Here is a 13034-nt window from a genome sequence, read left to right as displayed (position 1 = left end):
AATAAAGTAATAATTATTACCTTATCTGTAACAAAGTATTACAATTATTACCTTATCTGTAACAAAGTAGCAATTATTACCTTATCTGTAACAAAGTAACAAATATTACCTTATCTGTAACAAAGTAACAATTGTTACCTTATCTGTAACAAAGTAACAATTATTACCTTATCTATTACAAAGTAACAGTTATTACCTTATCTGTAACAGAGTAACAACTATTACCTTATCTGTAACAAAGTAACAAATATTACCTTATCTATTGCAAAGTAACAGTTATTACCTTATCTGTAATAAAGTAACAATTATTACCTTATCTGTAACAAAGTAACAATTATTACCTTATCTGTAGCAAAGTAATGGTTATTACCTTATCTGTAATAAAGTAACAATTATTACCTTATCTGTAACAAAGTAACAATTATTACCTTATCTGTAGCAAAGTAACAATTATTACCTTATCTGTAACAAAGTAACAAATATTACCTTATCTGTAACAAAGTATTAATTGTTACCTTATCTGTAACAAAGTAACAATTATTACCTTATCTATTACAAAGTAACAGTTATTACCTTATCTGTAACAGAGTAACAACTATTACCTTATCTGTAACAAAGTAACAAATATTACCTTATCTGTAGCAAAGTAACAGTTATTACCTTATCTGTAACAAAGTAACAATTATTACCTTATCTGTAACAAAGTAACAATTATTACCTTATCTGTAGCAAAGTAACAGTTATTACCTTATCTGTAATAAAGTAACAATTATTACCTTATCTGTAACAAAGTAACAATTATTACCTTATCTGTAACAAAGTTACAATTATTACCTTATCTGTAACGAAGTAACAATTATTACCTTATCTGTAACAAAGTAACAATTATTACCTTATCTATTACAAAGTAACAGTTATTACCTTATCTGTAACAGAGTAACAGTTATTACCTTATCTGTAATAAAGTAACAATTATTACCTTATCTGTAGCAAAGTAACAATTATTACCTTATCTGTAACAAAGTAACAATTATTACCTTATCTGTAACGAAGTTACAATTATTACCTTATCTGTAACGAAGTAACAATTATTACCTTATCTGTAACAAAGTAACAATTATTACCTTATCTATTACAAAGTAACAGTTATTACCTTATCTGTAACGGAGTTACAACTATTACCTTATCTGTAACAAAGTAACAATTATTACCTTATCTATTACAAAGTAACAGTTATTACCTTATCTGTAACGGAGTTACAACTATTACCTTATCTGTAACAAAGTAACAGTTATTACCTTATCTGTAACAAAGTAACAATTATTACCTTATCTGTAACAAAGTAACAAATATTACCTTATCTGTAGCAAAGTAACAATTATTACCTTATCTATTACAAAGTAACCGTTATTACCTTATCTGTAACAGAGTAACAACTATTACCTTATCTGTAACAAAGTAACAGTTATTACCTTATCTGTAACAAAGTAACAGTTATTACCTTATCTGTAACAAAGTAACAGTTATTACCTTATCTGTAACAAAGTAACAATTATTCTTCAAAATGATCGTGGGTTAAATTAACGAGACTTTCCTAAGTTAACCATCATATCAATAATTCTGCTTTAAGAAGAACTTCCATATATCTGTTAGCCCGGTTTTGTTTAATCTATTGTTTTAACTGATTGTTTCATTTATTATCCTACAGGACACTACCTATACCTTGAAAGTAGCTCTCCCAGAAAACCTGGCAACAGAGCCCGGCTCGGCAGCATCAACCTCAGGGCCTCGGGCGGTGACTGCGAGATAAGGTTCTTCTATCACATGTTCGGTGAGGACATCGGCTCCCTGAACGTCTACAAACGCAAAGTCATCAACGGACCCCTGACGCTGCTCTGGAGCCGAAGCGGTAACCTCGGCGACTTCTACGAACGAGCGGATGTAGTCGTAGCAAACAGCACGGACTACGATGTGTTCCAGGTGCGACAATTGTTAATAAGTCTGCTGATTTAATTAATTAATTATTCTGCTGAAGATTTTTTTTACCAAAGGTTTTTTCTTTAAATTGCTAGTCATAATCAATAAGTGAGCCCGTTTTTTTTTCCCTGCAATGGACTGCATATCCGATTGGTGCAACATTATGTGTACATTTTTTGTTTTCACCGCGTGGATTGAAATCTTTCTCAAACTGGACTGAAACATGCTGGCCACCCTTTGAAAACACCTGGTACAGTACCGCTCACGTATAACTGGACATGTGTACACGCACAGAATCGTATAAACACGTATAAACACGTACACTCGCGTATAAACTCGTTGACAAAGAAATTGCCTCGTAGAGGCCGCGTAGACACCGCGTATAATCCCTCTACGAGTTTATACGCAGGAAATGCTATTGTGCTCAATGAATAGGGATTAAAGTCGCCGAAAGAGTTAGTGAGATGTTTAAAACAGCCGTTTCTTACATCGTAGTTTAAGAGGTGATATTCACTTTGCAGCGAAGGGGACGAAGGTACAGTAAAGTGTTTGATGGCATAGAATGTTTTTTGTTAATTGGGTTTCTATTCAGTGTTTCTTTCCCCGACTTTATTTTTCAGTTGTAGAGGTTCTGTTCCACGGAGGATTAGTTTACTTTGAATAGTTGTCAACATTTTGAAGAAATAATAAAGTATTACTAAGCGTTTCTTTGTCAATTTTTATTTAATTTACCGTTGGTTCGTTGGAATGAAAAGAAAAAATTCCACCGAACAACTTTGAAGCAGGGCCGGTTAAAAACAAAACATGTTTTTCGCCCGCACAAGGGGCCTCCTTTTTCCTGAATCCCCGGGTGTCTATTCCGATTACAAGCAATCTAAACTATCATTAAATAATATTTTGTAAAGGAAGCCACGTATTCCGAACTAGTATTAAAGCAATGAAAAGAAAAAATAATGGCCGCCCGTTTTTTTTCAGATTTCGTACGAGAAACATTATTTTATTTGAAAAAAAAGAACAACTCAAACGTATGGTAATTCTTTGTCGCAAGAAGTGTGTTATTGGAAAATATGTATTGAAAGAGGCAGAGAATTTGCCGCAAAACGGCGGACCTTTCATATGAAAATATGTAAACCTTCATTGAACATCCTCAGTCATCCTGTTCTCCCTCAGTTGATTTGGGTAGGCCTATGCTAAAACAAAACTTTGAACAAAAAAGAGGTGTTACGTAAAAAAACTTATACTTCTTAGAATGTAGGAAAACAGTTTCCAATTGCATGACTTTTTCCCTTGAATGTCCGTTTGCCAAATAAAAAACATTTAGGATCCACAGACTGATTGGCCATGACAAAAGTGTTTGAGCACAATTTAAAATGGCGTTAAGATGCTTACCAGCTCCGTTCAACTTGACATTATAAGAACCAGTTGTAACCGAACATCAGAAGAGTAAAATCCACGTATTCCAACAGTTAGTTTCATTTGAGGTTTTCGTTTTCCCATGTCATGCGTACTAAAACGTGATCACCAAATATCCCAACTGCAGGTGCGCGCGCGGAATATTGACTACCCTGGAAATCTAGGTCATGTCCTGGTTTCTGCTCACAAGCCTGACACCTGTTAATTTGCATTCCATTCTGACCTAACAAGGAGTTGTTACAACCCTGGCAAACTGCCAAAAACGTGCAACACTATATTAACCCGTCTCGTAAGAGAGGAGGGGTGGCCCAAGCAGTCTCCCAGGTACCTTGCTTAGCGCGTGTGAGCTCAACCTTTGCAGCAACGAGCTTTACCCTGGATTCCTGGAAGTACAAGTATGTTCGTGAGATTTTACACCCTGGGATTTGTTTCTCAATATGTTCAAATTTTGCGAATAACATTTCCTCATTGTCAAAAACAAACTTCGATAACCATTGAAGATAAAAAAAGGAAAATAACCGGACGATTGAACGGTGAGAAAAAATACACTTAACGTAGGGGTAAAACGTTCGTAACATTTGCATATTACTAGTACTTTCAGATGTTTCCGACTTTTTAAACTGTTACATTTCGTGGCGCCTTGTGTGTCTGGTAATGGCGGTACGTTCGGCGTTATCAATAAAAAGCTTAGCAACTTTGAAGGAGCTATGGGAGTGACATGTTAAAACATTGAAATTATTTAAAAAAAAAAAGTTCAATACGTATCTCCGTGTTACATATTAAACATTTTCGGTTGTGTCGGCAGGAGGTAAACATTAAAGTAACGATGCTGTAGTGTACCGTATTTATATTCGTTGTTCAGTCTGGGATTTATTGGATTACTTCATGTGTACCGTTGTTTTGAAAATATTTTGTGCGACGTTTTGAGCCTAGGTAAAACAATATTTTTGTTGAACGGAAGCCACTTAGAACCAGGATAAGATATAGTGGGAATGGTTGGTTGTCGCCCGACACCCATGGCCATTATCATCAATATGTCGATATTTCTCTTATTTCGTGTTACTGCTCCCACTCCTTCTGCTTGAATTTTTGTTTCAAAAGGTTAGTAAATAGTTATTGTACATTGAATGCTTTTGTCAAAACATGACGTTACTTCAATATATTTCTTCGCAGCAATTTTGTGTTCAAAGTTGTATCACCTTTGACTTTGTTCAAATCATTAATTCACCTTACACGATTTTTCAACACTTTCTGAATGGCCAGGCCTATGTACTTTCAATATAACATACCAGCAATGGCCCTTGTGGAAAAAGCAATACACTGCATTTCGAAATATTTTGTTTGGCATCGTGCCAGGAGTGCAAAATAGAAACGCTACATATACAGTAGGAAATGTATCCAAAGTCGCTCATGTTTGTGTTTACGATAACATTTTATTAAAAAGGCAACCAATCATAAATTTCGACTGATAAAACTTCTTTCGTTCCCATGGTGAAGTGAACCTGGGCAAGTTCGAATGTCGATGACCAATTTATGTTCCGTGACTAATGTCAATGGGAATTATGTGTGGTAAAAATCGGGTCTTTCCACGTGTTATATATATAGAAGTTTTACGTAAGCGGAGCGAAATTCGTGGAGGCTCCTTGATTGTGAGGAAGCACTAATACCTACTGTAAGCCTCAATATTTGTGGAAAAAATCGTAAGGGTTTTCTTCGGAAAATATTTTTTAATAGTAGGCCTAACCAAAACCTTGTCATTGCTTTTGGGGGAAGTCAGATCTTCAAGTTCAAATATTGTTTTTTTTTTTTTTCGTTAAACGGTTATCGTGGTTTTCTTGCGAGGTACATACGGCGTAACTTTCGATGAAGGCTAAAAGGTAGGATAGGCCAAGGCCTACCTTGTTCTCATTAATTGTTACCTACATTCAATTTAATGCCCAACGGGAGGAACTCGTATAAATATTAACAGACTGGTGCACATTGTAATTGATAAAGTTTCCTTGCTGAAGTTTTCCTGCACTGATTGTATCGATCGTTTGTACTTCTAGTAGCGCTGTTTTCTTTGTTACTCTTGTTCTTAACGGCTTAAGTATATGCTTACTCTGTGGTTGAATATTTTGGAAAGGCTTAGGAGACATTACTTGATGTTGAGTTTACCGACTCTTTTATGCATCACAGTTTATTCTAACCCATAGAAGCTCTGCTATATAAAGCGGCTGAGAATAACCTACGTTTACAGATTATACGAGATTGTACGTCTTTACGCGCGTATAATCCCTATTCAGGTGCACTGAAGCGAAGCCCTAAGCCGCGTAGACACGGCGTAGACGCCGCGTAGACACCGCGTAGAAAGTCGCGTACAGAAACGTATAACATCGTATAATCGCGTAGATAAACGTAGAGTATACGTCTACGCGAGTTATACGTGAGCGGTACTGTAACTAAAATTGTACAAGGAAAGATAAATTTAGGCAGGAACATCTAGGGGGTTTGCAAAGGAAACTCAATCTAAATCCTTAATGCTTAAATATGTGAGACATTAAAATTTCTTTGCATAAAGTTAATAATTTATATCATGATCTTTGTGAATTATGAGATACGTTAAGAAATGGCATTTTGTCAAGTTAGATAAATAATTGTTGATTCGAAACCACCGACACAATTTTAAAAACTTTTCTCGTCCTCATCCGAAGGTGATCTTGGAGGCAACGATCGGTGACGGTATCTATGGCGATATAGCCATCGATGATGTCACCTTTACCGACTCCTGTCAGGTGAGGAACGAGACCCAGTTGCCAGAGATGACCACCTTACCCCCCGTGTCAGTCATGACCACCCAACGCCCCTGTCAGAAGGGCGACTTCATCTGCACCAGTGGTTTCTGCCTGCCTATCGATGTGAGATGTGACGGGACGGCAGACTGTGCTGATGGTTCAGACGAACAGGATTGCGGTAAGGAAGTTTTGACGGGAATAGTAAAGAAAAAGGGGGTAGGGGCAACAAGTCCAGGCGCTCGTGGCCACTTGTGGGGCTTGGAAAAATATAATAGGCATGAGCTTTTCCGCAGATTTGCGGAATATCTGTGATTTTTCTTTTCTACCTCGGGGACAAAAACTATTATCCTAACACACTGTAACATACGCAAACTGGAGCCTATACCGCAATTTTTGCAAAGTTCTGTGATTCTTTTTTTTTACCCCAGGCTCATCCCTGATATAAGGAATAATGCATTCTCATTGTCATAAACTCTGCAGATAGATCTGTTTATTGATTTGCTTGTAGAATGCATATGACAAGCAATCCTCGATTTTTTGTCACTTTTTTTGCATCTGTTCCGTTTATGGAATTCTATTTGCTAAATATTTTAACTCCATATGCCAATTCAACCTCACAATTGTGGGCACCCAAATCTAATTTCGAGTCATGAAGGCAATTGAAGATGTTTCCATTTCTTTCTTTCCTTCTTTTTTTTTTATAAATAAAATTTGCAGTCCATGTGATGAAGACTGTTGTCATGGTATCAAGTTTTCTGCATTGGAACAGAATCAATAAAGGGTCCTTAGTTAATGTTCACTCTGTGAAAATAAAAGAGGGAAAAACAGGCTAACGTCTTTAAGCAGATATTCAGGTAGCTGAAGTTGAATGCGTCAAACAAAATGCTGGAAGTTTCTGGATCTAGGTTCAAACTAAATGCTCATAGTAAATTATATTGTATGGGGAAGGTACCAATATTTGATGATGGCATTTGGCATCTGGCAACAGTAGAGTTGAATGATGTCATATTAATTGGTAATTCAGCTGGAATGTTTTTTTTTTTTCCTTTTATAATATTATATGTAAGTCAGTTATTCACACATAAACTTTCTATGAAATTTGGATTTTGTTGAAATTCTAACATTCAAAGAACTTTGGCATCTAGTTAATTATTCCAAGTGTATCAGATTTCAAGAACATAAAATAATATATAAATAAATAATAATAATAAAATGTATTTATAAAGTGCATCAATGCCACAAAAAACTAAGGCACTATTACATAATAAAACACACTTCTAATATCTAAAAATACATACATACACACATACATGTGTTAATGTGTAGAGTTTATATTTCTGATGCCAAACTATTTTTGAATTCCTCTCCAAACTTCAGGCGACTGCGACTTTGAGAACAGCCAGTGTGGATGGCAGGCCATACCTTCCGGTCTGTATATATGGCAACGTCAGCTAGCTCGCGATGCGCCTGCGTCCATCGCCCCCGGTAACGACCACACGACTCTGAGTCCGGCCGGCTACTACATGTATGTGGACCAGACACAAGGGACGTTCGGACTGGCGGCCGTTCTTCAAAGTCCTAGTCTGTTAGGAAATACAGGAACGAGGTTAGTGTTAGACAGACCGATGTCATTGTTTTCTCGTCTTGCTATGAACAAGGACAAATCATCTTTGTCATTTTTTCCATATCAGGAAATTAAGATTTCATGTCGTAACTGTATCTTAAAGGAGAAGTTAAGTTAAACTCAAACCATCATTTTATTTTATGATTTAGTGATATATAATTTAAGCAACCCCCCCCTTTGAGCCAACGTAAGAAAATAGCCGAGTGTTACAGACGAGAGTTATCTTGATTGCTTACAACTGATGTCAGTGTGCTGCCATTTTGTCGATGTGTGATGTCACTAAGAAGTAAACACTCTTAGTTACAACTGACATCAGTGTGCTGCCAGTTTGTCGATGTGTAATGTCACTAAGAAGTAAACACTCTTAGTTACAACTGACATCAGTGTGCTGCCAGTTTGTCGATGTGTAATGTCACTAAGAAGTAAACACTCTTAGTTACAACTGACATCAGTGTGCTGCCAGTTTGTCGATGTGTAATGTCACTAAGAAGTAAACACTTTTAGTTACAACTGACATCAGTGTGCTGCCAGTTTGTCAATGTGTAATGTCACTAAGAAGTAAACACTTTAAGTTTACAACTGACGTCAGTGTGCTGCCATTTTGTCGATGTGTGATGTCACTAAGAAGTAAACACTCTTAGTTACAACTGACATCAGTGTGCTGCTTACTGTCGATGTGTGATGTCAGTAAGAAGTAAACACTTTTAGTTTACAACTGACGTCAGTGTGCTGCCAGTTTGTCGATGGGTGATGTCACTAAGAAGTAACCACTTTTAGTTTACAACTGACGTCAGTGTGCTGCCAGTTTGTCGATGTGTGATGTCACTAAGTAGTAAACACTTTTAGTGACAACTGACATCAGTGTGCTGCTTACTGTCGATGTGTGATGTCAGTAAGAAGTAAACACTTTAAGTTACAACATACGTCAGTGTGCTGCCATTTTGTCGATGTGTGATGTCACTAAGAAGTAACCACTTTTAGTTCTGTGTCTTTCTGCTGTAATGCACTTTAATGATCTTGATTTAATAATCTAACACAGTCATTTCCCTGGAATTAGAGAAGACCGTAAGTATTCGTTAAAACCAACACAAGGAGCTGGTTAATTTAAATAATTGGAAATTAATGTTTATTTCTGATTTTGACCCATAGATGCCAGCTGGAGTATTGGTACCATATGTATGGTGGTGAAGCCGGTGCCCTCGTGGTCAACCTCTACGAGAACCTCATCCCAGTATCGTCTAAGTCTTATGTCGGAAACCAAGGACAACAGTGGCTCAAAGGAACATTGGACGTCGGAGCCAAGGCAGTCGGACAATATTATGTAAGACAAGACAGGTCAAATTTTTCAAGTTGTGATTGTGGTGGACACAACATTAAGTTTGGAAGTTGTCAAATAATGTCACGTCTGACTACTGATAATAGTAGCCTACACACACTGTACTACTATGTCACCTTTATGATCCTTCAAACATCTATCAGGCATGAGCTTTTTCCGCGAATTCGCGGAATACCCATGATTTCTTTTCTTCTTCGGGGACAAAAACTATTATCCTAACACACTGTAGCATACGCAAACTGGAGCCTATACCGCAATTTTTGCAAAGTTCCGTGATTTTTTTTATTTACCCCAGGCTCATCCCTGATCTATGTGCTTCATCTCTGAAAGTGGCTGGTCTGGCTAGTCTAGCACATAGACCGTTTTTAGGTCTTATGGCAATGATATAGGGTTATAATATTAAAATGCATTACATATTTGGTAGGACTGGTAGCAAACATAACAACAAAATTACAATTTGTTAAGACTGGAAGAAATATCGTTAAATAAGTGAGAGAATTTGATAAGGTAACACAGTATGTTTGATACCAAATTGTTAATTGGAAAGTCGGGCAGAATGTATTGCACTAAAAAAAGAAACAATTCTAAACATACCCAAACGTATCTGTTAATTGCGCAACTGAATTAGTTACCCACTGTAGAGAACCACCGTTACCGTGTGCTTATATTGTTAACAGTCGGGGGTACCCTCATGCTATTCTGTATGATCTCTGTCATGATATAAATATGACTTTATGAAAACTAGTTACCTGCCAAAATAAAATGTAAGCTAGGTTTGGGATTTCTTGAAGTATTCTAAAACAACATCTGTGAATAACTGTATGACTGTATTTTAGTAACAATCTTTCATAAAATGATGTGATGCCATACCATAATTCTATTTTCACATTTTTGCATAGTTTTTTGTATTTTTCCCTTGGTTTCCTTTGTATCTTTCTTACTTTGTAAAGCACTTTGAAACGCTGTATTAAGCGCTATATAAGTGTTAATTATTATTATTAATATTATTATTATTAGTATTATTATTATGATTGTTATTATTATTATTATTATAATTCATTAACCCTATGTTGGCACAATGTAAACAATTTACATACTTAAGTATGCTTTGTTAAATGATGCATCTTTACAGGTTTTTTTTACAATATGTTTTTTTTTTTTTTTCTCTTCGTCAGGTCCGGTTTGAGTCCACCCCTGGTGGAGGGTTGGGTGACCCTGATACAGTCTCCGATATAGCTTTAGATGACATCAGTTTTGTCAACTGTGGGTCGTCTGCTGGTGAGTTTTACAATTTTTATATTTACATATTTTTGTTATGATCATTTTTTTTATATGTTTTACTATAATTTTTTTTTTTAAGGTTGGGGGTGACTTTTAAAAAATCAAATTAGTTTACGAACCCTCTTCATTCAATAATGCAGAAATATACAACACTATGTAAAGTTGAAAGAGAGATAATTGCAATTGATCAAAGTATGAGAGTTTCTTATCCCAGTGGTGGGTTTGTGGGCACCAGGACCCTGTTGCAATAGATCAAAGTATGAGAGTTTCTTATCCCAGTGGTGGGTTTGTGGGCACCAGGACCCTGTTGCAATAGATCAAAGTATGAGAGTTTCTTATCCCAGTGGCGGGTTTGTGGGCACCAGGACCCTGTTGCAATAGATCAAAGTATGAGAGTTTCTTATCCCAGTGGCGGGTTTGTGGGCACCAGGACCCTGTTGCAATAGATCAAAGTATGAGAGTTTCTTATCCCAGTGGCGGGTTTGTGGGCACCAGGACCCTGTTGCAATAGATCAAAGTATGAGTTTCTTATCCCAGTGGCGGGTTTGTGGGCACCAGGACCCTGTTGCAATCGATCAAAGTATGAGAGTTTCTTATCCCAGTGGTGGGTTTGTGGGCACCAGGACCCTGTTGCAATCGATCAAAGTATGAGAGTTTCTTATCCCAGTGGCGGGTTTGTGGGCACCAGGACCCTGTTGCAATAGATCAAAGTATGAGAGTTTCTTATCCCAGTGGCGGGTTTGTGGGCACCAGGACCCTGTTGCAATCGATCAAAGTATGAGAGTTTCTTATCCCAGTGGCGGGTTTGTGGGCACTAGGACCCTGTTGCTCTTTTACTATTCCACTGCTTTATACGTTTTTTTGGTTTGTCTTTTTCTTTTGTAGGACAAGAAAGTTAGTTAGCGAGTGATCAATGAATTGCATTCAATTCTCAATATTTCATATTTTCTGTGTATGCAGGGATGTAAGTCTTCTGTATTTTTACGGAAATCCATTTTTTTTTTTAAATTCCAATAAAGTTCCAAAAAATTGTACGAATATCAAAGACACAATGCGGCAAAAATGCCTGGCCCGTTGCAGCAAGCTAACTTCAATTTTCGCTCATCGATCAACCAAAATACCATTTCCTGTTACACAACGCATTGCACTGTACAACATTGTGCCATGTGAACATCGTTGCGTACGTGCGAACTTCAAATCGCCATAGCTCATTTCGGTCGTTGAAAAACTTTGCCTAATTCACATCTTCTTAACTGCTGGTGCTCGACATAAGTTTCGGAATTAACGCTTGTGATATTTGTGAGCGGCGGAAATCTACGAGATACGCATATGATAGTCGATATTCATGATCGCATTCGAATGTGAGACTGTTTTTTATTCCGGAGTTCGCTGTGACGTATTCGTAACTTTGAGCTAGCCTAACATAACGATAGTGTGTAAGTAGTCAGAACTAGGAGTAGGATGTGTTAGCGCTAATACTTTTGAGCTAGCCTAACATAACGATAGTGTGTAAGTAGTCAGAGCTAGGAGTAGGATGTGTTTGGACGGCATTCACCCGGGGTCTCCGAATAGTTTTCCGGGGTTTTTTGGGGGCGCTGCACTCACATCCCTGTGTATGGTGGTCAATCGACACTTAACTACTCAGTCAAGCCAATAAAGTACATAGATATGGGATTTTAGCATAACATTACAGAAAATCAAATTTCATCACATAAATTCCTCAAAATCAACTCAAAAAAGCTGTTACAAACACTCAGGGTTGTGTGCTACATTGATTAATTGTTTAATATCATATTTTAATATATAACGTGGTGAAAAAGGCGGGAAAAAACTAATAATCCATTTGTTTTCTTTTTAATTGATTTAATTAATTAAGTCTTTGTCATCATTATACAAGACCATAATTGTTCTCATTTTTTATTTTAAAGACATAAGCTGTGACTTTGGTCCAGCCAACGGTAAAACGTTATGCGGATGGGAACAGGACCCAACCGAGGAAATGGATTGGATCTTAAAGTCTGACGGTACCCCAACGTACTACACCGGACCGAAAGGAGACCACACCACGGAAGGCTCTGGGCCTGAGGACTATGGGACTGGTATGTATAGTTCTACTATTCTTGTTCTACTGTATCATGCTGTGTCGGTTGCCTTTTTTAATAATCGGTACTAAGTTATTTTATTTCAACTTTCAAGGGCACGACTTGTTAAAAAAAAATGCTTAATCTTACACAAGGCCCTCGTTAAAACATTCCACATGAGACAGGGGAAATGTTGAGACACAGGTTTTGTTCTATGAATGTGAGGAATTTGTTATCGTGTCAATTAACTTTGAGAGTCGTTGGAGAAAGGAGCAAGCGTTTCTAAGAATTATCTTGATTTTAATTAAATACGTATGGATTACTGGTAAAGTTTTGGAGTCGAATAATCACAGTCCTTACCTGGCTTCTGGGTGTTCATGCAAAAATAAATACAGCTTTAGAGACAAGAAATGAAGAGTAAACATATGAGTAGGTCATATAGGGAAGTGAGATCTAAAAAAAATAATTAAGTTCTTTTATATAGCAAATAGACCTCACAACACTTAACGTCACAGTACACACATTCACTGTACCGATCCGTCTTGGTT

General features: G+C 37.0%; 1 protein-coding gene across 2 annotated transcripts in view; it reads left to right on the top strand.

The window, feature by feature from the left end:
- The window catches only part of LOC139983053 (MAM and LDL-receptor class A domain-containing protein 1-like), a 170602-nt gene that overhangs the window by 106426 nt on the left and 51142 nt on the right, over positions 1-13034 (top strand). For both annotated transcript variants that reach the window (XM_071996389.1, XM_071996391.1), the window contains 6 exons: positions 1709-1980; positions 6084-6342; positions 7542-7770; positions 8938-9109; positions 10300-10402; positions 12334-12504. In XM_071996389.1, coding sequence (XP_071852490.1) covers positions 1709-1980; positions 6084-6342; positions 7542-7770; positions 8938-9109; positions 10300-10402; positions 12334-12504 — 1206 coding nt within the window. The remainder of the gene's footprint in view (positions 1-1708; positions 1981-6083; positions 6343-7541; positions 7771-8937; positions 9110-10299; positions 10403-12333; positions 12505-13034) is intronic.

The sequence above is a fragment of the Apostichopus japonicus genome, chromosome 16 (genome assembly GCF_037975245.1).
Source record: "Apostichopus japonicus isolate 1M-3 chromosome 16, ASM3797524v1, whole genome shotgun sequence".
Taxonomy (NCBI): Eukaryota; Metazoa; Echinodermata; class Holothuroidea; order Aspidochirotida; family Stichopodidae; genus Apostichopus; species Apostichopus japonicus.
Note: the sequence above shows the minus strand (reverse complement) of the source record. Positions and strands in the feature narration are given on the sequence as shown.